This window comes from Antrostomus carolinensis, unplaced genomic scaffold, assembly GCF_000700745.2.
Source record: "Antrostomus carolinensis isolate BGI_N321 unplaced genomic scaffold, ASM70074v2 scaffold15223, whole genome shotgun sequence".
NCBI lineage: Eukaryota > Metazoa > Chordata > Aves > Caprimulgiformes > Caprimulgidae > Antrostomus > Antrostomus carolinensis.
The window spans coordinates 53,216-78,780 of NW_010307374.1; the positions used below are offsets into that span (position 1 = coordinate 53,216).

Sequence of the window (25,565 nt, forward strand, 5' to 3'; positions counted from 1 at the left end):
TGTAACATCCTTGTGCCATTTAAATGTCTTACTGGCTAAATATTTATTTGATCATTTGTGGAATCACTAAAAAGGAACAGGAAAATAATATAATAAACAGATGACTTCTTGGTCTTCCGCTCAACATGCGGCATGCCACAAAAGAAAGGGCTATAGGTCGTTCACCTTTCCAAACCAAAAACACACTTCAGTTTACACTCTAGTAAGTTATCTCACTTTTTTGCTGTTTGCAATATTTTTTGACACAGCATCCGAAGAACATATTGCCTGAAACATCAAAGTGATTAATTATCTGTCTACTAATTTTTCAAAAGTTATTTGAAAATGCTGCTTCTTATTCATTCTTGCTGGGAATTTGCTTTTGCCATCATAAATTCATCCCATTTAACTGTGGAAAGAGGATTTGTATGTTGGAGTGTTGTGATGTGCTCTCACTTCTTGTATGCTACCATGTTTCTCTAACTTCTGTTTACTTCAAGTTTGTATTGGTTTTATTTTATTGCAAATATTAATTAATCAGCAAGTAACGGATCATGAAAACTGTTGATGTCTTTGCTGTAAAGGAAGAGGTAGTTCAGAGGGCAGGACAAGGAGCACTTCAGCGCAAACACTGATGATTGTGAGACTTCTTCGTGCTCTGGGACCTGTGGTGAGAAATGAGCTGCAACTGTCCCCCAACACGTAGGGGGTCTCTTTGCCTTTAGTTCTCAGGTGGCCTCTATTCCCCACTGTAAGACAGAAGCTGACTGTGGGAGCCAGCAAGTCCCTGGCAGCAGGAAACAATCCAGATGTGCTTTTGGTCCCTAAATTCCTTTCCATTTGGTTTTATGAAATACTGAATTCCACCTTGACTCTTAGTCCCAGATTTTTCATTGTGCTTGCAACCCAATCTGCATATTGCAGTTGACATATGTTGATGCCCAAGTGCAAATGCAGTGTGTCTGATATAGGTATTTTCTTGGATGTAGGTCTTAAGTGATGGGACTGAGACTTAAGATTTTAAGCATCTGTAAAAAAACTATTGAAGGTAGTTAGAGCAATGGACAATCTAAAGTCCTGTTAAAATTTCTCTGGCAGAAGGCTGATAATGGGAAGCCTTTCATATGCATGAAACTGGTCACAACCATCATCCCAAATCTATACTGAGAAACAGAAAATTTGGGTTATACTAAGAAAGAAAATCACTGATGTGCACATCTGGCCAGCAATTTGGACAGTGTTCTGCTGTCCTCTGTGAAAAACCAATGAACTTCTACCTTCTTTCTCTATGAATGATGATAAAAAAATGGTTGCAATAGTTCATGGCTGAACCAGGAGTTACTGACTTGACTTCCGCTAACTGGCATTAGTGAAGCTGTCCTCTCTGTCCCTCTCAAGGAGTCTGTGAAAGTTAGGGTAAGAAGCTAGGCCTTCATTTGAGCTCTTTACAGAAGGACACATGGGGTTGCCTGCTTGTGCTGCCTTGTCTTTCAGCAAGAGGCACTCCGCTCTGCACAGCAGGACACAGAAGCCTAGGGAAGCCTGATCAAAGTGATTTCTCTTCCTCAAGCATGAGTCAGGCAGTGCCACACAAGCTTCATGTTTCTAGGAGAGCAGGTGAAAACTGCCTGGCCTTTCTTTTCAGGAATGGGCAAAGAAGTGGGGAATCTGCTGTTGGAGAACTCGCAGCTACTGGAGACCAAGTAAGGAACTGTTGAGCACTGAGAACTACCTGCCTGGTTGTAAATGAGGTATCCTCTTGAAGGAGGTGTTGGCTAGAGCTCCTGCCTCACAGGGGCTTGCTCGTTTATCTAACAGGTTCTCTTTGCTCTTCTGAGCGACTTTCCTGTTTCCTTTCTGCATGCACTTAGGTGATATCTCTGGGCATGTTCTGGTAGTGTCTGATCTCACCTGAAATCAATGGCAAGCTTTTAATTAATTAATTTAATTTGGCAATTTAATTAATTTAATTCACTTCAGTGGGAATCTAGATGTAGGATATTGCTCTTTCTAAGATTTTAATTGCAAGATTTGCTATTTGAAAATAAAGTTTTCTTACTATTGAGAAAAGTTTTCAAAGATTTAGTAGTTGATAAAGGAGAAGCAGACAATGTAATGGACTTATTTTTTGAAACACACTGGCAAACCAGATACTAAAGCTAAGCAGCTAGGAAAAGGAAGGCAAAGTACTCGCTGGGGAGAGTTGGGGAACTTACTATGATAGGAAGCTGCTGATTTTAAAGATTTTAAGATATTTTGGAGCTGATTGCAAATGCTTATTTTTATCACCATCATCCACAATTACAGATAATAGCAGCTCTGAAAGACGTGTTTCAGCTTTTCACTCTGTTAAAAATAGATTTGAACCTTATGCAGGTGATAGGTTACCCTACACTTGCTTTCTGCAGTATTCTGACATCTTAAGGAGAAGTGGGTCTGTCAGTCAGGAGACGGCACTGGAGAAACCTCATCCTGACCAATTATGGTAATTTTTGTGTTTTTCTGCAGCTCTTTCTTGCCAAAACCTGTTTTTCCATGAGTTATAGGTGCACTGAATTGTTTAAATACACTCGTTTCAACTCCCCTTGTAGTGCCTGTGACTTTAGTTTCAGGTCTCTCTTATGGACAGCTGCTGCTTTGGGCATTTTTGCTTATTGTCCCTTTCACACCTTTAAGAAATGCTTTGAACGTTGTGAAGAATGATTTGATTGCCAAGGTGGACCAGCTGTCTGGAGAGCAAGAAGTGCTGAAGGGAGAGCTTGAAGCAACAAAGCAGGCCAAAGCCAAAATGGAAACCAGAGTCAAGGAGCTGGAGGAAGAGCTGAAAAGGTGAGCAATTCCCACCCTTCCCCAGGGACCTGGGAGGACATGAGTGATAAACCCGCCTCCTCTGTTAGTTTTACTGTTTTACTCATGGAGGTTAGCATTGGAATTCAAAGGTACCTTACAGAGCGTGGCAAGGCTAATGGTAGGTGTCTGAGAAATTTTTAGTGTTACGGTTTTTTTATTGGATTGAAATGGATTATTCAGCCCTAGAAAACCTACAGAATTTTCCTCCCCAGCACTACAATTCTGCAGCAGCAACTGCAAATGCAGGCTCCCACTCCCTGGGGTGAAGCATTCAGAGTTTCAATTTACAATTTAAAAGAAAAAAAAAAAAGGAAAAAAAAGGGAATTTCAAAAACAGTTTTGAAAGAAACCAGGATGGCTCTGAGAGGAATGAATGCCCATTCATTTAGTGAAACAGCTAATACAGATTCCCATAAACAATATTTAAATACCAGTATTGTTAATTGTTTCATTGTTCATGTTAAGAATGTGAAGAAGAGGCAGGAGAGATCTCAATTCTTATTTTCCACTCAAACTAGGGAAACTGAAGCCTGAGTGCCTAGCAAAGCCTGTGATGATTTCACATCCATAAAACTAAAGATGCCCCACAGGGCTCAAAGCAACATAATTTCATTTTGACTAGCTGTGGTATCTCAATTCAGAGGACAGTGTTTGATTTACAGCTGGAATCTGGAAGGTTGCCTCAGTAATCTGAGTACAGAATCACCAAGAGTAACACTGGTCTCTTCGTTGTTCAAAATGTCTAAAATGAAAGGTGTCTCACAAGCAGTGGAAATAGGTCTCATTTTTTAAAAATGCCTTTTGAGTCTCTTACAATATATGTAGTATATATAATATATGCTGTAGGGGGGGATGTATATATATATATAAAATATATAATGTGGGGACATGGACTTTTAACTGGCAAGTGTGCCTTTTTAGGTTATTGAGACAGTAGGTTTTTTTCCACAGTGTCTTTGCTGTTAGTGAAAGTGCTTGTAATTCAAATTGAACTGCATGACTGCACCTCGATATGAGGTTTAAAGAAATTAAAAGCACTCAACCAAATACTTTAATATTTGATTAACACAGATTTGGTGTTCTCTTCTTTACCGTTATGACAAACTGTCCTTCACATCAGAGGCTTTTTTTCATTGCATCGGAAACAGAAGCAGCCCAGAAGAACTTAAGGCATCATTTTCACTGCTGATAAGGCTTAGTCTTCCCATGGTTAAGGTCTCATCAAACATTTGAACATAGATTATGGCTCTGAAATAGAAATTGGCTGAACTGTTCCCAGTGGTCAGTATTTTGGTGCTTACAGCAAATGTTCCAAATAAAGGGCATGATGTTGTTGAAGCTGTTCAGGGTAACATGCTGCAAGAGAGAGGGAAAAATAGCAGAGAAGTGTCTCATAATTTGTACACTTAGCTTGCAGTTTGAAAATGTTTCCTTGTCATGCATACAGACAGACCTTCCCATACAAGTTTCTCCTCCCAGAACACCTCAGGGCCAGCCATGGTATCATTTGCTGTTTTGATGCCTTTCTTCCTGTTTCCTAGAGTGAAATCTGAAGCGATTGTTGCCCGACGAGAACCCAAAGAGGAGGTGGAGGATGTAAGCAGCTATCTCTGTACAGAATTGGTATATTACATTACTAAAATGCCTGTGGGGAAAGGGGGTTTATATATTTACTCTATATGACTTCGTATATATGAGTCCTGAGATGCAGATTGCTCTGCTTTCATTAATGATGAGGGCAAAGCTGGTGAACTGCAAGTTGTTGCTGATGAACATTGCCGATAGACAGATGCCATTAGATTACCTCTTCATATGACTTTGAAACCATAGTTTGGCAAAGATGAGCAGCTGATACTGTGACCATACTGTGCACGATGTCGTTTCTGCAGAACAGTGCTAGAGCAGCGCCCTGCTCAGCACCTTCCCATTGTACCTGGTTCTTCCTAATGTTGAAATACAATGTGGTTTCCCTTGCGATCTTGTGATAATCAGGCTTCTCCAGGAGAACTTGTCTCCATATTGGCAGTGAAGCTGTAAGCTGTGAGGATATTATGCAGTGAAATCCAGGTTATACAGACAGCTTTGCGGCAGTAACTTCCTTCTTCTATTAGTTCTGTACTCTCAATCTTGCAGCATTGCTTTTCTGATTATTTCTTTCACATAAGCCAGTACTGCCTGTTACAGGGTGCAGGCAGAGATGGCCCGTGGACTGTTCTTCTGTGGCAGCTCTTCAAACTGTTTTGGCTGAGGTAGAGGCTTTTCAACAAAGACCAACTGTACCCAAAAACATAGGCAAACCAAAGCAGTAACAGAGATTTTCCTTGTAATTGTCACTCTGGTAGGACAGGGAATTAAATACACTTCCTTTCAGTATTACTGTGTTCTTCCTTTGTAGAAGGTATCGGAACAGGTTCAATATTAGCCTAATTCTCTTTGACTTAACTGGGATGAACTTGGTCTATTGAGAATTCAAGTAGATAGGAAAACTTTCAAGTTGTGCTTGTGAAATGCTGAAGAGGACTAGATTTCTTTTAAGCTGAACTGACAGGAGGTCTGGGGTTTTTTTAATTAAAAAAAAAAAGATTGTAAAATTCCCTTTCATTTATACACTTCTTGTCATACTGATCATACAGGTTTATTCCAAATCCAGGGAGACTGAAGAGGTACTTGGTTAACCATTTGTACTATTTCAGCTTTCAGCAGTACTCACCAACCAGGCTGAGCTTGGGAATTGCCACAGTCTTAGGCATGGCCCAGTGTCACTTCCTAGTAATGAGTTCCCCAAATCCTTATGATTTGTTTTCGGGCAGATATTTTCCCCAGCTTAGCCATATTGTTCTCATTTTCCACTCTTCAAAGGAGACAAACAGAATCTCATTCCTGTTGCCTCCTAACCCAAAGCCGCATGTGCCCTCATTGGAAGGCTGAGTTGTGTCACCAAAGGGGAAAAAGCCTTCCTTTGGTTTCTTGTATCCTGCACCTTTATCAGTGTGTACTAACAGAATGCCTCCTTTCCAGTTCTCGTGAGGGGATGGATGGCATTACGTGGTGCTCCTCCCTGCTGCTTGTGAATGGATTTGCTAATGAACTAAAACCTTGGTTTCCAAACTTCTGGACGAATGGACTACTGTCAATTCTCATAATTCTTTACAAACTATCAGAGCATCTTGCTGGCAATAGTCTCTGAGTGGGGTTTTCAATTTGGTGTGTTCTAATTCTAATTTCCATGGGTTTGCAGAACACCCCAGAGGTCCACAGGCCATAGTTTGGAGCTTGTTTGTCTAGAATTAGCTCCTCATACAGGGAAAACGGGGTAATCAAACCTCCTCAGAACAGGAGGAGAACTAACAAATCTGTCTTTCTGTCTCCATACTTGTCCTGTACTAACGTCGATCCCCTTCAATCTTTTGTTGGCTGAAGCAGTGCTCCTCCCCCCTGCAGGACAACATTCCCATAGCTCAGCGCCGCCGCTTCACCCGCGTGGAAATGGCCCGGGTTCTGATGGAGCGCAATCAATACAAAGAGAGGTTGATGGAGCTTCAGGAGGCTGTCAGATGGACAGAGATGATCAGGTGAGACTGGGTGTTGGTGAACGTTTCTATTTAGGACAGAACCTGGCCATGTTTGACCTTGTGGTCAGTGGAACCCCTACCAAGATAAAGGGCTGTGAAGTGCTGAAAGTTTTCCAAACTAGATGCTTTTCTCCTAACACCTAATTATTTCTTTCTTATTCTGGAACCTGGGCTGCAAATCTCACGTTGCCATTGTTATTTGGAGACACTGGGCAATTGTTTGTCTTGCTTAGTTCTTGTGTGCAAATTAAGCTAGGAGAAGCTGTAGGGAAGAGACTTGCTTCTAATTAATGAATTCTAGAGACTATGGCTTGGAGTGAATATAAGGCTGGGGTTTGTAGTTACCAGACTAGTACTGTGGCAATGATAATGTTGCAAGGAGTTCATAAAGCTTGGAATTCAACACGCTTACTTGCACTTCATGTCAGCATTGAAACATGAAGTGGTTGGGTGTGCTTACCTTAAAGACCAGTGCATGTGACTTCCTCTGTTGTGTTTTGAAACATCTTAGAATGAATTCTGAATTTTGATATGACTTCCTTGATGGAAGTGGCCTGCTGGTTGGCAGGAGTAAGAGATGCTGGAATGAACTTGCTTCTACTGTGTTTGTCCTTAGAGCTTCCCGTGAGCACCCGTCCGTCCAGGAGAAGAAGAAATCCACCATTTGGCAGTTGTAAGTTCTTCTGTGGTTTGTGTAAAATTAAGAAAAGGGGAAATGTTGCCATTTTGACTTTAGACAACAACTTAATAGACACTGACAATGAAATGTCAACTAAATGTGTTGTTAGCCAACCCTTTTCGTCTTCAAGGGCTTTCTTTGTCCTTAGTGAAATTAAAATTGGATCTGAACATCTGCATTGGTTCTGTTTTACAAGCTCAAAAAGATCATGAGTATCCTGGAATGGAAACATGCATACACTCACACTCAGTTTTAATAAAGGGCTGTTTTCAGAAGGTATCTGTTTCTGGAAGCTAAAAACACCTTATGTCAATCAACCTAAGGACTTAGCTCTATGTTTGAAGTCAGGCATTTTTCATGAAGGGCTTACAGCCCCTGATTGCGTACCTCTTCCTTCCCATGTTGTGCATCCATGGTGAATTGTCTCCCTTGGCATCTTTTCTCTTATTTATTGGCCTTTTTCTGACCCTAGCTTCAGCCGTCTGTTCAGCTCTTCTTCGAGTCCCCCACCAGCAAAGAGGACCTACCCATCTGTGAACATCCACTACAAGTCTCCCACAACAGCAGGGTTCAGCCAGCGTCGCAGTCACACCATGTGCCAGATCTCCTCTGGTAGCCGCACCCTGGAGTTCTTCCCTGAAGAGTGAGTCGCATGCTGTGTGTCAAGCCAGGTTCCCCTGCAGCTCTCCCACATAGCAACTTTTCTTAAAATAAGCTGTTTTCCACTTTAAAAAAAGTCTGTGTGGTGTTAACATGTTTCTGTCTCTTGTGGTTTATCTCCCTGATTTTTCACTCATCAGTTACCATGTGGATGGGCTCAGCAAACTTTGTGCTCCCAAACATGTTGCTGCCGTGGCTTTCTAGGCCATGATGGTTCTCGGCAGGGACCACTGTAGGCTTGAGTTGACCTCAACCCCGAGTCTGCACTTGTGTTTGCAGGCTGCGTGATAGAATGAAGTAGGGCTTTTTTGCTAGAGTGTGATGGCAGCATCAGGACAGTGGGATGGACTGTCTTGCCCAACCCTGTTAACAAGGAGTTTAGGTGAAGACAAAAGTTCTCTCAACAACAAATTTAGGTTACAATATTTGGTTTTAATCATAACCATGCTAAAAAAGAGCTTCCGAGTTTTGCTACTGCTGAGTCTTCTCCCTGTTATTGATGTCTCTGATATGAAGGCAGAAAACTCTTCTCTGTGTTACTTTACTTCAGAATGCGTGTGTTCTACCATTACGAGGTCGTACAGTTTCATACGTGGTATGTTTTTTGTGGAAGGACTTCAGAGAATGTGCTGGTAAAGTATTGTAACTTCTGCAATAAGAAGGATTTGTTGGAAAAGCTCTAGATCAGGAGAAGATAGATAGTCTTTAGAGGGGTAAATTTGTATTTTATAGATACCCACTGCTTTTATTCTGTTATTTTTATCTGATTACAATATCATAGCCATTGTGTGGTGTCGGAGTGCTTTTCAGCAGTGCATTAAGTGATATGACTAACTGCTGGCAGAAGCTGTTGGTTCTCTCATACTCTCCCCAGGGGAGGAAGCATGTACACGGAAGTGTTTTGTTTTATCAGGAGATTTTTTTTGGTTTAAGTATATATGTCATTATGTGTGTGTAGGGTTTTTTGTTTTGAATAGGATTTTTTTGCTGATGTTGTTTTTTACCTTGTAATAATACTTCAAAAACCTATAGAAAGCTGGAACTGGTATTCAGACAGCCTTTTTTTATATTAAAATGTATCTTAAGAGCTCACAGATCAATTTTTCTTTTAACCTTTGCCAGTGCAAAGCTGGAGTTGTTCTGTTGAAACCAGCAGTTTCAACAGCAGCTAGTGCATGTTTTCCTTGTCAACAGAGAAAGCTTTAAAATGGACAGAAAATAAATGGTTGACTATAATGAAGAGAAGAACTCAAAATGCCTTCCTGATGGAAACATTAGATCAGTAAATTGTAACACCTAAGCAAAAACTGGTGTAATCTCATAGATTCATAGGTCTTAGGGAAGGTTGGTTCCCTTTTTCTGAAGGGCTCGTTGAACACTGAAGTGGAGATGACAATGATTTGGCCTGCCACATTGCTTAGGTAGGAGGCAGTTAGAGATTAAGGATGCCTGTGTCTGCTCCTTAACTGAGTTTTTCTCTCTGATTTCCTGCATCTGTTTTCAAAGGTGAATTTGGTTTACTTTGTGTTTCCCCTCCCTGCCATGGTGACCCTCCCTCTCCCTCGACCTTCAGCTTCTGTTTTTAACCATAGATTGAGAAGTAACCCCATTGCTTCTCTCCTCAGTGACTGCACATCCTCAGCACGTCGTGAGCAGAAACGGGAGCAGTACCGCCAGGTCCGGGAGCATGTGCGGAACGATGATGGGCGATTGCAGGCCTGTGGCTGGAGCCTCCCTGCCAAGTACAAGCAGGTAGGGACCGCTCTCTGGACAGGCTGAGGGGACATCGTCTCTCACAGTGAAACCAGTGAAGGCCTAACTCTCCCACTGGTAACCTTAGCCTTAAATCCTTAAATATTTAATGCATGTTTTATTTGTATGATAATTGTAGACAAAGATCAAATTAATCTTTTCTGTATCTCTATCAAAGTCAATTCCTCTACATGAAGGTGCTGAAAAAAAATACCCTAAACCAAAAGTAAACAAACTTCTTTGTCCAGAGCCCAGTATTTATTTTTATTTCCTTTGTTATTGGTCTTGAACATTATTTTGTTTATTGGTCTTGAACATTAGATACTTCATTTGTACTCTGAGAACTGTACCAAGAGATCAGCAGGCGCTGATCTCTTCTCTCTGGCCACCAACGAATGCCAGGAGCAGAGGACATGGCAGGAAGATGTGTCAGGGGAGGGTGAGGTTGGCCATGAGGAAAAGGTTCTTGAGGCAGAGGGTGGTGGAGCCCTGGAACAGGCTCCCCAGGGAGGTGCTCACGGCACCAAGGCTGACAAGATTCCAGCAGCATTTGGCCAAGGCCCTCAGGGACATGGTGTGAATGTTGGGATTGTCCTGTGCAGGGACAGGAGCTGGACTCGATGATCCTTGTGGGTCCCTTCCAACCCACAACATTCAATGATTCTGTGATTTAACTGGTCAAAGACCACCTGAAAGGAAGGAGTCTTGCAGTGTGGCTTGAAAATGGATGAGTTTCAGGGTATGATGGAAGGGAATGCTGGTGTTCTGACTTCTTTGTAGGGAGCATCCATTAACAACTCTTTCTCCATCAGCAGTGCAGCGTATAGCCTGTGTTGACCATAACTGGGGCACCATATCATGGTGAGAGGCAGTCTCAGGTAGGCTGCTTCCATCCTTGTAAGGACTCTGTTTCATATAAGATGTTGAGTTGAAGCCTCAACAGCACCCATCTCAGAAGCTAATAAGTTCAGTTGTGCCATACTGGTTGCATCTCTCTTACCATAGCCTGGTGTTCACAGCTTTGTACTGTCTTTTTTGTCTCCTCTTCCCCCACAGCTGAGTCCCAACGGTGGTCAGGAAGATACTCGCATGAAAAATGTCCCCGTGCCTGTATATTGTCGCCCACTGGTAGAGAAGGACCCAACCATGAAGGTATGTTATCCTTGCATACCATTCCAGCCCAGAAAGGGCACAAGGAATAAGCAAAGAATTTTGATCACTAAATGTGCAGTTTTTACAATCTGTATTTTTTTATGTTCTATATTCCAAATGCTATCTTCCTCTTCTGTTTTTTGAATGGTGGTTTCTAATGTAGGTGGGGAAAAGTACCCCTCCCTGTAAGGACATAATTCTCGGCTGATTCTGGTCGACAGGTCCTGTGCTTCTCTCTTACATTTTATGAGTTTTTGAGGCAACTCTTATATAATATCAGCAACATTTTATGTTTATAAGGCTTTTGTTAAGACTCCTTAGGGTACAGTGCAAAACAATATAAAAATTCATGAAAAAGAGCAGATGAAAGTAAAAATGCATTTCATCACTCTTTTTTAGATTCTACTGTTGACTGGGATTCACTGGTAACAGGCCAAAATTATCTAGCGCAGATTTTTGTGAAGCTGTCTCTATCAATACTAGAATATTGTGAGTAGAATTGTGCTTAAGAATAGGTGGTCATCTCTCTGCAATTAGCACATTTATCTACTATAACTAGTTGTTTTGAAATAGGCAGTTTGTCATTAACTTCATTTGGAGCTGATAGATGTCAGCAGTTACTGTCATTTTTAGTTAAGCAGTCATGCTTATTGCACCCTGAGCTAGCAACATCTGATATATCCTGCTTGCTTTGCTACAATGACTTAGGAACCCAAGAGTTAGAAAAATCTGAGGACATTCCAGAAGCCTGTTTTCAGTTATGCACCTGATTTATTATCTTTATTTTCTTTAAATCTGTTAGTCACATCTGTTAAAAAAACTGGTTTTCACTAGGTTACAGAGAACCTTTGTCTTACCTCCATCAAATCTGCCTATTTCTTCTAGTAGAAATCAACAAGATCTATTGTTTCCAAAGAAATATTTTAGGTGTTTCATATGTGTCCACGATTCTCTACAAAGGTGCCTGAATTTAAAGAGAGCCTGGTGCCTCCAGAATTCTTAGATAAGTTTCCTGTTTCTCTTACTTAGCTGTGGTGTGCGGCTGGAGTCAATCTCACGGGATGGAGACCTTTGGAGCAGGAGCCTGGGAATGGGCAGAAATTGGATCCTGGACGTGATCCCCTCACCTGTGATAGGGAAGTGGAAGGCGAGAACAAAAGTAACCATACATCTCCTGAAAAGAAAAAGGTCAGAGAAGAAAATGAATTTTTTTTTCCTTCCGGTGTTTTTTCTCATTTAATCCCTGACATGCCCCCTGTCTCAGTACCTTTGTACTATGCTATGTAGTGCTCTAACTTGTACTTCTGAGGCATTGTCTTGAGGGGCAGAGTTTTGTTGTTCTGACTCTTCAGTAACTTTCTGTGTGGTTTGAGATAAATCATCCAGGATAAAATTTTCCAAGTTCTGCTTTTGAAACATTTTGAATTTTGGAAAAAAGTCCTAGTAATGAGGGTAATTAAGTGCGTGATGAGGTTGCTAGGAAGATTATGGAGTCCTCATCACTGTAGATTAAAAAAATAATAAATGAATTCAGGCAAAGCTTTGTTAAAAAAGAACATAGACATAGCAGAGTCCATGAGTCCATTTGGTTCAGAAGTTGAAGCTCTTGAGATTTATTCCAGCTCTGTTTTTTAAGTCTTAAGTGGTTGAGGTGTTTTGTTGGGTTTTTTTTAAGAACCAAGCTGCAATTTGCAGATAATAATACAATGTTTTATCCTTTCTGGTTTGTGGGATTTTTTTCCGCAGCTGTCTTACACTACTGCCCTATAGTCTTCTGAGATAAGCTTGCTTAAGCTGGTAGGTTGAGTGCATCCCAGCTCCATGGTATTCTGTCTAAAGTGAATGTTCAGTGATACGTAAGTCAGACATCCCAGAAGATAAATTAATGGCCAAACTCCTCTTGCCCTAGGAAGCCAGATAGGCTTTGCAGCCATTGTTCCAGAGACTAGTGCGGCGATGTGAATGAAATTTGCATAGCTTGTATTGTTTATTTGCATCAGCTAGGAAGAGACTTGGCTCTTTGAAGCCAGCATTGGGGACTTTGTATGTGTAACTGTTGCCAGGCACTAATACACTTGGTCTGATCTGGGAGGATCACTGATTCTGCCCGTGTGTTTGCTCTCCTGAAGGCAAAGGAGCTCCATGAAATGGATGCCACGTCCAGTCGTGTCTGGATCCTCACTAGTACACTGTCAACAAGTAAAGTTGTAATTATTGATGCCAATCAGCCTGGCACAGTTGTGGACCAGTTCACTGTCTGCAATGCTCATGTGCTCTGCATCTCCAGCATCCCTGGTAAGTGGGGCCCAGGCACTGGCTGTGATCTGCGCAGGGTCACCTGCTCCACTGAGGAGTGACAAATGTAGCTTCCTCACTTCAGAATTAACCCTTGGACCCTGCTGCATTCTGTAATTGTCCCTCAAAATCATAACTCAGATACTGCCTTCCTGTAGGACCTTTCTGTGGAGATCCCTCACTGTTGAATGTTTAGTAAGTTGTTCCTTTGGCACATAAAGGGTGGTTTTTGGGAGCAAGAGTGAGCCTTGCCCAGGTTTAGGAGGGCTCTGTAGCTGGCTCTGTAGATGTTGATGCTAGGGATGAGGTGATTCACCATGATGTTGACTGATGCTGTGGTGCCTCCTCAAGGTAGTGAACCTCAAGGGTCAGCATGTTCCATCCGTATGGTTACCTGAGGAGTACTGCTACATTTAAATTCGCAGTGATTTATCCAGTGACAGCTGGATTTATGGGAGAATCTGTTCTTTGCCCTTCAGCGGCCAGTGAGAGTGATTATCCTCCAGGCGAGATCTTTCTGGAGGGAGATGTAAATCCTGAAGAGTCGTCTGCAACAGATGGTGTCTTAGCAGGAATCACTCTGGTGGGCTGTGCGACGCGCTGCAATGTTCCGCGAAGCAACTGTTCCTCGCGTGGTGACACACCTGTGCTGGACAAGGGACAGAGTGAGTTTTGGGACACAAAACTTAAGGACAGTCCAATTGTAGCTAGCCCCGTATGAGCCTATGGTCTTACAACTGCATTCTCCTGTTCCTGAGTTAACTACTTCAGAGGCCTCAAGAAGTTTCTTAATGTGGTACAGGAAGACCAAAGGCCCTTTGGTACATTGCTCTTTAGAGCCATCCTTTTCTTTCTGAGCAATCCATGTCCTGCAGCCTGGTTATGGGGGTCATATAGCAGAGTATTTTGGACAGGTGGTATGTTTTCCCTACTACAATTACTTCTGTTCTCATTGCTTCCTCCTCTGAACCATGTTTTCTTGAGAAGTTAGTTAAGCTCATATGAAAACTGTAATGATGCCCTTGCTGGCTCTATACTGCAGTGGGCAGCTCTGGAAAACTTCTGATGTTTTGGTAGTCACAGATTGTGCCTCACTTCAAAACAGCCTCTGTTCCCCATCCAAGCCAAAAGCACTGGATGAGCTGCTGTCTGTGGTGCAGGCTCAGGGCTTGACTGACTTTGGCAAGGAAGGATAAATTAAAAAAATCACATCCTGATTTCTGCATAGCTAACTTCCCAGCTCATTCTCCAATATGTCTCACACTGTTCTTTGTCTTTTAGGTGAGGTGGCTGCTGTCTGCAATGGGAAAATCAACCAATCCCAGTCTACTGAGGAGGCAACAGAAGCTATGGAGGTACCAGAGAACGGTACAACCGAGGCAGAGCCTACTCAGACCCGGCCTGGGCCCCTCACAGAGCACGTGTTTACAGATCCAGTCCCTGCACAGGCACCTCTTAGGCAGAACGGGTAGGCAATCTGGGGCCAAAGTGCCAGTTCAGTTATTTATCAGCTCTGTTTTCATAAGCTTTTTGATGTGAGAACCAGCCTGATCTTCTGATAAAGTGTCAAACTTTTTTTGAGTTTTGTGCCCAACTAGTATTACAGATGAGCTGATAGGGAGAGAAAGAAAATAAATTAAAATAAACATGATTCAGCTTGCAGCAGACTGTCAGCTGTTTAAGTGCAAATATTTGATCTCTCAGTATGAATTTAGACCTGCTGTTAAGATAGATCTTCCAAAGTACATGTGCGCTTAATGTTCTTACTGAAGGAGCTTATTGGTTCCTGGGTAAAAATGGTGATTGATTTATTCTAATAGTACCTCTGATGTGCTGTAAAGATAATGAAGAAAGCATATTCACCACCCAAAAATCTTTAAGACAAGAGTGGCCTGAGGAGCCAGGAGGAAGCTTGGATAGAAACTGTTCCTAAATAACCAAGTTGTTCTGAGTTGTTTCTGTTGAAGTTGGAAATGAACAGAGAAAATATTGCTTATATAATAGTACTGCCAAACAATGAGATCTGTCTGTAGATTTGAAGTACTTTCTATTTGTAGTGGTGGGGAAAAAAAGCGAGTTTTGCAAATTGCAGATGTGGGAGTCAAGCAATTAAAAAAACACTGAAGAGAAGGGAGCTGTTTGTGTATACAAGTGCCCTTATCTGCTTGTGAATGCCAGACTGTGAGCGTAGATGTGTTTTCTGCTAATAAAAGCCTCTAACAATGTTCCTTTGCCTCTTCAGGGAGAATGGGCAGCTGAAGACAGAGTCAAGCACAACACTGCCAGATCAGGAGTTGAATGGGGATGCTGGGTCTTGCACCAGTGCTGCCCCCACCATGTGGCTGGGAGCACAGAATGGCTGGTAGGTTCCCCTTGGGCTGGCAGATCTCTCTGGCACCTCCGTTCTCTGGGCTCCGCTTTTCATGTCCACACCCCTTTAGTTCACTTCTTGTTCCTGCAGTAGATTTTCATTGCTCATTGTTGTTCTAAGCCCTCGGCTCATCAGAAGCACAGGGATTTAACCTCACTTTCTTACCTAACCTCCATCTTTCCTACCAGAATTCTCTTCAAGTTGATAGTCACATACTTCAGACTGAGGTATTAGATCTTCAGATGGAGAGAATCTAATCTTCTGGCCACTGTATGAGCCATTTTAGCAACTCCTTCAAAATAATACTCATAATACACTTGTAAAATAATATGGAAATGTATGTCCAGTACCAGCTCATATGCAATGCTGTATAAATATCTTAAGAAACCAGTGTTCATTTGCAGGTGCAACTCATGAACTCATTCATCCTCCAAAACACATATGCCATTATGAAAATCTCAGTTTAAGTTTAGCTTGGGTACCCAGCTTAGGGACTGCAATACCTCAAAGATTAACTTTGACTCAAGCCTAGTCAGGCTGAAGGTGTGGGGCCTTGCTGCTAATTCTCCCTGATTTGTCCTTTCTCACAGGCTTTATGTGCACTCGGCTGTATCCAACTGGAAGAAGTGTCTGCACTCGATAAAGCTGAAGGACTCTGTACTGAGTCTAGTGTAAGTGTGTGTGCTGAGGGATGCAGAAGGAAAAGGTTCAGCGATATTTTAGATGGCGCTAGCAGCTCTTTGTCAGGCATCTTTTTCTTTGCTCTTCTAAGTGCATTGGTTTGTGAGGAAAGTTTCCCAAGTTTTTTGTTATTGAAAAGCCTCATACTGAGACGTTGTCCTGCTCAACTGCAGACCTGACCCAATTCAGTCAGTGAATAAGGTACTAAATGAGATTAGCAGTATGAGGAGGAAATAAGTGGGGAGGAGAAAGGTAAAATTTTACTGGGGTGTAAATTAGGTGGAATTTGTTGAAATTGGTGGAGTTTGTAGTGTGAAGGAGAAGTTAACCTCTGCAAGGAAATTTATGGATGACTCCTACAATGAAGGAAAGGGGTATGACCCTCAGCCTTTGCAGGATGTTCCTGCAAGTGCTAAACTGAATGGGAATTGTAGAGAGAACGTAAAGATGGTATTCATGAATTTCAGAAAGGATTTTAGTCCCTTATATCTACACATTTTTGGAAGTATTTACTTTTCTGTCATTTCAGGCATGTGAAAGGGAGGGTTCTTGTTGCTCTGGCAGATGGAACACTAGCCATATTCCATCGGGGAGAAGGTAAGAATAAACGTAATAAGAGAAAAACTAACTTGGTCTAGCAATGGATTAAATGCTGTTCTGAGTTGAGAAGGAAAGGTGCTGGTGTGCCAGAGTGCAAACATATGGTTAAAATGCATAGCTATTATACACATGTAATCCTTACCCTAAAACATCTGAGGCATACTTTTGAACATTATTTCCTGAGCTTTTCTGCGCAAAACTGTATGTGTATGTTCTGTGTAGCACATGTGGAATAACTGCAACACTTCTAGGAATACTCCTGCTGTGCAGTTGTTTGAGGCATGCTTAGTAAATTGAATGCATTTGGGCCATTTCAGTGTTACTGTGCATTCACAAATCAACTGTAACAGGGTATGCACAGGGAGCTCCACACCTGAGCAGATCATCTGTGCAGTTGCACATAGGCCTGCTGCTTCCCAGAGAAGTTGGACTCTGTATAAGTAGTGGAATTGATCACTGCATACACAGCAGGCAGAGCTGGGATTCTCTGAAAACCCCAAATACATGGAGCCTTTGCATTACACTTGGTCAGTTTTTCTTATTGTACAAAAGAGATATCTGAGTAATCTGGTGTGCTTCAAGATATTTTTGAATTCTGTATTTCCTGTCCTCTCCACCATTGTAGGTTTTGTTTCCCTATAACTTGAGCAGTTTCTGAGCTGTGTTCATACTTGAAAGCACATGGGAATTTGCTAACTCTGAGTAATGTTTGCATATTAAGAACTTAGTTATTCACTGGGTAGCAGTTTATCCAGCAAGCTGAAATATAGAGATTTCTGGTTTTGTGAAATCTAAATTTTCTTTCAGCCTTTGTAATGAGTTCAAATAAAAATGTTCCCATCAGAAACAGGATAATGCTTCATGACACAGAGGCCACTTGTCTGTGAAGGACACAGTATCTGCCAGGTTAGTTAGAAAATAAGCATGAGAGAAGGGAGATTGATTCCTTAGGCTGGATTTGACACTTCAGGGAAATTATGTTGTCCATCTATGATATGAGGAAGCCTTACCACAAGGTCCATTTCCTTTTAAGTTTCTGCATAGTCTTGTTAGGCTGTCTTTCCTCTTCCCTGCTGTTTTTGTTGTACTTCTTAGAGAAGCCTCTTCACTTAATTACAATAAAAGGGTGTTTAAATTACCCTGATTTGGAGAGCTTCCAGCCCACAAAACTAAACTTTATTGTCATGTGTTTCGTAAGTATAAGGCTGTACCCGAAGTAGTATTATGGATTCATGGGAAGTTCACAGACGTAAGCAAAATGAGCATTTGAGTATTAGCTGAGCCTGTATTCCTAGATACACATGGAAAGGTACATGATTCTATTGTATACTGACATTTCCTGAAAGAGCTGCATCTTTCCACACTTGTTTTTCATTTTAGATGGTCAGTGGGATCTCAGTAATTACCACCTGATGGATCTTGGTCACACTCACCATTCCATCCGCTGCATGGCTGTTGTGTATGATAGAGTTTGGTGTGGCTACAAGAACAAAATCCATGTTATCCAACCTAAGACAATGCAGATTGAGGTAAGAGGGCAAATGTGTGTGTGTGTGCAGGCACGTGCTTGTGTTGTATTTATTCTTACAGCTGTTTTCTGCTGCAGTGTATGGAAATACAGAACTTTTGTATTGTCATTGCTGACTGTTATGGCCTAGTTGGCCAGGAGGGTATTTATTCCTTAGATCTTTAGATAACTCTAAACTGAGCACATCCTTGGCCTTTACTAGTGAGTCTATGAGGCCACATACTGTGCAAATCTATGTGTGCCTTGTAGCTACCCTTATATACAGTCTAAGACTTCTCTGTCTGTAGGCATTGTGGCACAAAGGAAGAGTACAGTTAGGAAGCCCCAGTGATCCCACTTGCCTAAGAAAAGAAATTATGTTTAGAGCCTTTTGGTTGAAGTTCAATGCAGTGGTGTTGGTACAAACCTGTTTGATGGTGCTTGGAATAACTCTGATCAAAGGGAGAAGTGCTAAATCTGAAGTTTCCATCAGTGAGCCAAGGCAATTCAGTCTTTGGAATTTATGCTGGAGTTGTGCGTTTTCCTTTTCTACCAAACACATTGAAAGCTCTTGGTTTCCAAATGTTCTTGCTTCTGAAGTAGTCTCCAAAGACCATAATAGCTTCAGAGCTGCTATACAGCTCATCATGTCAAGATTTTCTGTATGCTGTACTGAACTTACGAGGTCAGCTGGCATTTGCACATTTCCTCCAAGGCTTTAAAACCCAAACAAGTGATCTCACTTGAGGAAAATGTAGTATACGTGTAAATAATTGCAAACCTTGTGTGAACTCACACTGGTCCACCTGTTTGGTGTTTCAGAAATCCTTTGATGCCCACCCTCGGCGGGAGAGCCAAGTGCGACAGCTGGCATGGATTGGAGATGGAGTATGGGTTTCTATCCGCCTGGATTCCACTCTGAGGCTTTACCATGCCCACAGCCATCAACATCTGCAAGATGTTGACATTGAGCCTTACGTCAGCAAGATGCTTGGTGAGGCATTAGCGACTGTCAGTAACTGGTCTGTTCTTTACTGAGATCAGAGAGAAATCAAAATTCACAAGCAGACCTTGCGCAAAGTTCTAACTGACTCTCCAATTCTCATGCATGCTTTCTAGGCACTGGAAAGCTGGGCTTTTCCTTTGTGCGGATTACAGCCCTGCTCATCGCTGGCAACCGCCTCTGGGTAGGGACAGGGAACGGTGTTGTCATCTCCATTCCGTTGACTGAGAGTAAGTGACTTCTGCGTCCTCCCCTAAAAAAAGAACACTCTTGTGTGTTATTTGTGCTGCGTGGTGGGTGAATCTGGCAGACTAATGCTTTCTGGACATTTTTACGCTGAACCTGACACGCCTTTGATCATAGCAGTGTTCAGAGAGAAGAGCCCTGAGTAGGAGCAACCCTGAACTTAGTTCAGCTGTTCCTTATTAAGGAATTAAGTGTTTAGTTGAATGGATTTAACCCGTTTAAAACCAAATAGGTGTTTATTGCTGTCCCTTTCAGTTCAGTTAAAGCAATTTCCTTCTTGGGGGACCAATGACATCTCTACCATCCATACAGTCTTCTTTTTTGAACATGACCTTGACATAGAAGAGTGAAGTGAACTGATTCTGTAGCTTCTGGAAAGCAGGAGAAACAAAGCTTTGGGAATTGTAGTAAGTCTCCCAAATGAGGCTATGGGATAAAAAGACACCATGAAGATCTCCCTAGAAATTTTGTTCTGGCATATATATCTAAACGTCTCCGTAACAGTTTTTTCCAGATACTGACCTTAGAAAAGCTTCATTTACTCAAATAAGGGCTCAGCTTTATCAGTCAAGTAGAAATCAGTATCCTACGTCAAATCCAGCCTAGTGAGGGGACCCAGCAGTAGTAGTTAATAGGTGCATCTCTGGAGCTGGAAGTTTAGTTGAAGCTCTTAGTAATCCTGTTCTGTATCTGCCAGTCAGCATCTAATTCTGCAGGTCTGTCCCAGATCATAATGGGGGAGTACAAGTTGAGGCTGATTGCAGTTGCTTTCAACAGAAAGCAGCCAAATTAATATTTTTCTCACCACTGCTAGCAGGAAATCTGAGAAGCAAATGGCTCTTGTGTAAGAAGAGCAACAGATTCAGAGGATTCCCTGTAATCCTCCTGGAAGTCAGGGCTGAGATGGTCTCTAAAGCTAGTGGAGCTGGATACACCCAGAGCTGACACCAGGAAGCCACTGACACTGTCATCTTTGTGCATTGCAATCTTGGTCTCATTTCTGAATCCCTGTTATAAAGCCTGTTCTTTCTTGGGGCTGCTGTCCTAATTTGGAGTTAAGCTTGTTCCCTGCTGTAAACCAGCTGTGTTATCTTTTGATGTTTCTGTAAAAATGTGGTAAGCAGTAAGGTCTCACTAGAAACTTTAGCAATAGATCCTTGTGATCATGGTCCCCCTCCCATCTCAGATACTACATTTGTCCTTGTAAGACAAGAGCAGAGTGATCAAGAACAGTGTTGGTATACACGGATCCAAGCCTGTAGCTCCTGTTGCGGTTTCTCTAGGTTTTACGCATTTTTGTTGCTCCCTGAATTTTCTCCCAGTAATCACCTTTTTCTTCTCTCCCATCCTACCCGTCTCTTCCCGTGCCCCTCTGTGTTCCCACTCCTTGCCTGTGCCTAGCTGTAGTCCTCCACCGAGGCCAACTCCTTGGGCTCCGGGGTAAGTCCTTTGCCTCCTTCCTTCAGCCTTCATTCCTTTTGCACCCACTCACCTTTGCAGTCACTTTCCCACCCTTCCATCCTGCCATTCAGCTCTCTCCATCCAGTTTTCCTCATCACTCTTTCATGTCAAGTTGCATCTGAGAAAAGCAATCAGAGACAGTAATGTAAATATCCTAATTTCCCATGGCTAAAAACATTTCCATCCATCTCATCAGCCATCCCTCTGGGGTTTTTTGTGTCAAGAGTACTTAATTCTTCATCAGTCTGTTGTGGTAGGCCGGGTTTGAGATGAGGACTGGAAAGCTTCATTCAATCAGAGAGTTCCAGGAAGCAGGAGTAGACTGTTCTTCCAGGGTCTTCCTTGGTCATCCTTGGTTTTCCAAGGATGCTTCTCTCATCAGTTCCATACAAATGGCAAGTTCCATACCAGTGGCAAGTTCCATACCGGCTGTAAGTCATCAACCAAGACTTTTATTCAGGGGGGACTTCGATAAACAATTGTTGGAGTTTGTGCTAGTTAAGGCAGGGTCTGAGTTCAAATTTATGCTTACCTTAGCCTTGCCAGGGTGAGAAAGGAGTTTTTTTTTCTCATTGCAAGACATTTTGTGGCTGACCAGAAGCATTATCATAATGTCTCCTTTTAAAGCATCTGATATCGGTTGCAGTAAGAACCCAGATACTGAGTGAGAATAAGTGCTAGTACAAGCCCTGTCTATTAATCAGATGAGCTCATCCAGTTGTAGCTGCTCACAGCAAACCAAAAGCACAGAGTTACAGAGAGCCTTCATCTTGGGGATCTTCCCCCTGCACACACTGATTCTCATTCTTCCATCAAAATATTTGTACTTATCTTGCCATCCTGGCTTGAGCCTGATAGGTAAAAGTCTCCTTTGTCCAAGTCACTTAATAATTTAAATCCAGCCCAAGCCATTATACAGAACTACAGATAATGAAGCAAGCAATTCAGTTCTCTCACAGGAAATGAAAGCCACCTGATTTTAGTACTGTTTCACTGATGTGGGTGCATGCAGAAGGAAAGCATCTCCCATCCTGAGCTCTGGTCTCTGTTCCTTGGTAAAAGTGGAAACATTCACATTCTTGGAGCCTGAATGTGAGAGATGCTGGCCCCTGAGCCCACATTGAAATCCTTGGAAGCTGTGGATGGTGAGTAGCTGATCAATTGAGTAGCTGATCTTCTGGCATCAAGGCCAAATCAAGGACTTAAGAAAGCACCTCACTTCACTGCTGTGACATTTACTGGGCTGAGAGGCCTTCACCAGACCCAGAGACTGCTTTCAGCAGCCTGTGTGCTTATGGCTTGGCAAAGGACCTGACTTGAAAACTGAGCAACTTCACTGATCTATAAAATAGTAGTAATTCTCCTCCAGGTGCCTTTGATGTCTCAGGGTTACAGTGGGCACCTTTGGATACCCTGCCAGGTACAAAAGACCAAGGTTGATCCTAGGATTGTAGAACATTTCTGCAGGCTGGACAGGATTGCTGCTGGTGAAGAGGCCTTCACTAGGACACCTCAGAGACCTTGTCTAGCTTGCCCAAGGGTCACTCTTCCCCAGCACCTCAAGGGATGTGTGCCTCATTAGTAGCCAAATACTAGATTTGATGAGAAAATGTGTTTTGTTATCATATGAGTGATTGTTATCAGCCTAAGAGAGAGGGTCTGAATAGTCTAGTGGGATCTCCTCCATCACATCCTTTACACAAGACCTTTAAAGAGACCCATGCCTTTAAAGGTTTACCTTCAATGGCTCATGAGTTTTCACTTTGATTGAGTCCCTTCAGTAAATGGGACTCAAAGCCATCACTGACAATATTCCTCCTCCCTGTCCACAGCCAACAAGACCTCACCAACCTCTGGAGAGGGCAGCCGCTCTGGTGGGGTCATCCACGTGTATGGTGATGACAACAGTGACAAATCTGCCAGCAGTTTCATTCCCTACTGCTCCATGGCTCAGGCACAGCTCTGTTTCCACGGGCACCGTGATGCTGTCAAGTTCTTTGTCTCTGTGCCTGGTAAGGATGAACACAGTCCTTCCTTGTGAGGGTCTTGTCCCGCTGTCCATTCTGCAGCGGGAGCTTGAGCTAACCTGCAGCAGACAGCTGTCCATGCCATTTCTAGCACTTGCAAATCACTCTGGCTCAGAAATCAGTAGTTTGAATTGCATTGACTTCCAGATTTCACCAGCAGAAGGAACTGGCCTGCCCAGTTGTGTGTGTGTGTGTGTGTGTGTTAACTGCGCGGGGCGCTGACAGCACCTCTGCCCCCTCCCAGGCAATGTCCTAGCAACCCTGAATGGGAGTGTGTTGGACAGCCCTTCGGAGAACCCCAGCACAGCGGCCACAGAGACTGAGGGGCAGAAGCTGAAGAACGTCCTGGTGCTGAGTGGAGGAGAAGGGTACATCGATTTCCGGATTGGTGAGTGCCTTGTGGTGGGAGGCATCCGGAACAGGAGCGGGGACAGGGCTGTGGTCAGGGAGAGAGAGCTCACTGTTGTGAGGAACAACATCTGAAAAGCGCTGCTCTATTTCTCTGGCTGTGAGGGAGATAGCGTGCATTTTCCTTGCACAGCACGAGGCTGACAAACCTTGCCCCTGCCTGTGCCTGCAGTGCCACACAGTCTGTGTTAATGGCCCTGGAAAGAATAAAACCATCTGTGCCAGCGGCTCCAAACATCGCTGCTCCACTGTGGTCACCTGTGCTGCTCACAGGGGCTCTGTGTGGCAAACATTGGCTTCCCTGAAAGGAAGGGTGGTTTTCCCTACTGCTGGAGATTGTTTGTTCCATCCATACAGTCCTGCTTCAGCAAAGTACCATGTTGCTCTAGATGTTCTCCAGGCAGAAAGGAAGGTCTCAGCTCCTGCTATCTGTTGCCCGACTGCCAAGACTGTATCAGGGATATCAGCCTCTTTGGAAGCATTCCAGAGCAGTGCAACCTTGGATTTTCCTTCTTGCCTTTTTTACTCTCTGTTTTCTCTCTTCAGGGGATGGAGAAGATGATGAGACAGAGGAGAATGCAGGAGACGCCAGCCAGGTGAAGCCAGTACTTTCCAAGGCTGAAAGGAGCCATATTATTGTGTGGCAGGTATCATATATCCCTGAGTGAGAATTTCTCCTTTCCCACCAATGTAAGTGTCCCTCCTCCCACCTGAATGCCAAGATGTACATACAGAATGCCTGCATTATACCTTCTGCTGGAAACCGACCCCAGACAACTGCAACGGCTCCTGCCTCGGACTGTGACCCCCTTCTAACCTCTGAACTTGCAGCTTTCATCTTGGGCCCGTGTGCTTTCTGCGTGGTTGGATTATTGTTCTGCTCTGGAGCTGGCATCTACAGGAAGAGAAATGGCAGTGCATTGATGAAGTGAAGCTTGGAGCTAGAACTGTGCGAAGCCTTTGCCCCGCGCTCGGGAGCTGGCAGCTGGATGGGTGGTGGCTCAGGTTCTCTGGCAGGTTGCCTCACTCCCACCTGCATGAGAAAAAGTACATCCCCCTGGCGTCCCTCACCAAAGCAGTGATGGTGAATCACAACTTCTACAGCACCCTAGCAGAAACCCTTTCTAGTTCATCAGTGGACTCTCCACCTTATGCACCCTTAAGCACAGAATAATGTCCCATGGACTGAGAGCAGCCAGGTCTAAGGAACCTCCAAGAGAAAGGAGTGTCAAGGTTTGGGCAGCACTTCTGTTGTTTGGCTGGAGAAGGCAGCACTGCCATTACTGTGGGGAACACATCGTCCATCCTCGCAGATGGAAAGTCTCCCTGCTCTGCTGCTGTTGTTGTCTCAGCAGTTGTGTGCTGGGTGACTGTGTGTCTGGAGAGGTTTGTTTGGTTGCCTCATATGGAAGATGGGTGTTTGATCGTGGAGGCCATAGGACCTTTGGAAACTGTGGTAGCAAAGGGGTACTAGACGCTTTCTTTTTAAGAGCAGAAAAGGCAGCAATACTTTTAACTCTCCCTTCCAAAAATGCCAGGCAAAAAAGAACTCTTGAGTTCATTCTGAAAAGTTCAGGAGAAAGCTCTCTCTTTATAGCATTTGCTGGCTTCTAAAATACAGGCGAGGGCAGGTGATGTTGGTCTGCTATGAATTCTGAGATTACCTTCACTCATAAGGCTGTGTCCCCATCCCAGGAAATGCTGGAAGGAGATGGCTGTTTTACTTCACACTGTGACTGTCAGTTAGGAAAGACTGTGTAAGTGCAGTTGAGGTATAGAAAGGCTGTGTCTTGCCCGAGGTCACACAGAAAAAGGAATTGAGGCCAGATCTCCCAACCTCTTACCCAACATCACAAGCATTGACTTTGTTACTAAGTAGTTGGAAAAGCTGGAAATTTCTGATTCCTGAAAAGAACTGACAACTCCCAAGAAAAATTCTGATGGCTGTCCTTGTGTCAGTAGTGCTGGGGGATTGCAAAGTGTGTCCTGCTTACAAGAGAAGCATCAAAAAATGGAGCCTGAGAGGGTGGTTTTGAGCTCCAGATGCAGAACATGGCAGCTCCAGCTGTAGAGGTGATGGTTTGTCCTCCCTTTCTGGCAACGGAAACAGTCCTGTCTCCACAAGCCCAAGTTCTGTTTCCTTTGAACACTCCCTCCTGGATGTGCAGGACTAGAGCGAGGAGCAGTTTTTGGTGATGAATTTGGAAGTTCCTGGTGGTTATCATGTTTCTTCTCTGAGCTGTGCAGCACTCTGGGGCTCACAGGGATGTCCTTGTGCCAGTGCGGTAGTATGGGGACAGCTGGAGGAAGCTTCCATCTTCT

The 25,565-nt window shown here is 43.3% G+C and overlaps 1 protein-coding gene across 1 annotated transcript in view; it reads left to right on the forward strand.

Moving 5' to 3' along the window:
- MAPK8IP3 (mitogen-activated protein kinase 8 interacting protein 3) overlaps window positions 1-24,268 on the forward strand; it is a gene marked incomplete at its 5' end in the record, with an annotated part of 52,452 nt that extends 28,184 nt beyond the window's left edge. The window contains 22 exons of the mRNA XM_029084365.1: window positions 1,625-1,682; window positions 2,656-2,808; window positions 4,371-4,452; window positions 6,271-6,401; window positions 7,018-7,074; window positions 7,553-7,723; window positions 9,366-9,492; window positions 10,549-10,644; window positions 11,674-11,832; window positions 12,774-12,939; window positions 13,419-13,604; window positions 14,221-14,407; window positions 15,182-15,301; window positions 15,901-15,981; window positions 16,521-16,588; window positions 17,972-18,120; window positions 18,921-19,092; window positions 19,218-19,331; window positions 20,749-20,787; window positions 22,641-22,820; window positions 23,080-23,223; window positions 23,790-24,268. Coding sequence (XP_028940198.1) covers window positions 1,625-1,682; window positions 2,656-2,808; window positions 4,371-4,452; window positions 6,271-6,401; window positions 7,018-7,074; window positions 7,553-7,723; window positions 9,366-9,492; window positions 10,549-10,644; window positions 11,674-11,832; window positions 12,774-12,939; window positions 13,419-13,604; window positions 14,221-14,407; window positions 15,182-15,301; window positions 15,901-15,981; window positions 16,521-16,588; window positions 17,972-18,120; window positions 18,921-19,092; window positions 19,218-19,331; window positions 20,749-20,787; window positions 22,641-22,820; window positions 23,080-23,223; window positions 23,790-23,911 — 2,762 coding nt within the window. The remainder of the gene's footprint in view (window positions 1-1,624; window positions 1,683-2,655; window positions 2,809-4,370; window positions 4,453-6,270; window positions 6,402-7,017; window positions 7,075-7,552; window positions 7,724-9,365; window positions 9,493-10,548; window positions 10,645-11,673; window positions 11,833-12,773; window positions 12,940-13,418; window positions 13,605-14,220; window positions 14,408-15,181; window positions 15,302-15,900; window positions 15,982-16,520; window positions 16,589-17,971; window positions 18,121-18,920; window positions 19,093-19,217; window positions 19,332-20,748; window positions 20,788-22,640; window positions 22,821-23,079; window positions 23,224-23,789) is intronic.
- Window positions 24,269-25,565: the final 1,297 nt, after the last annotated feature.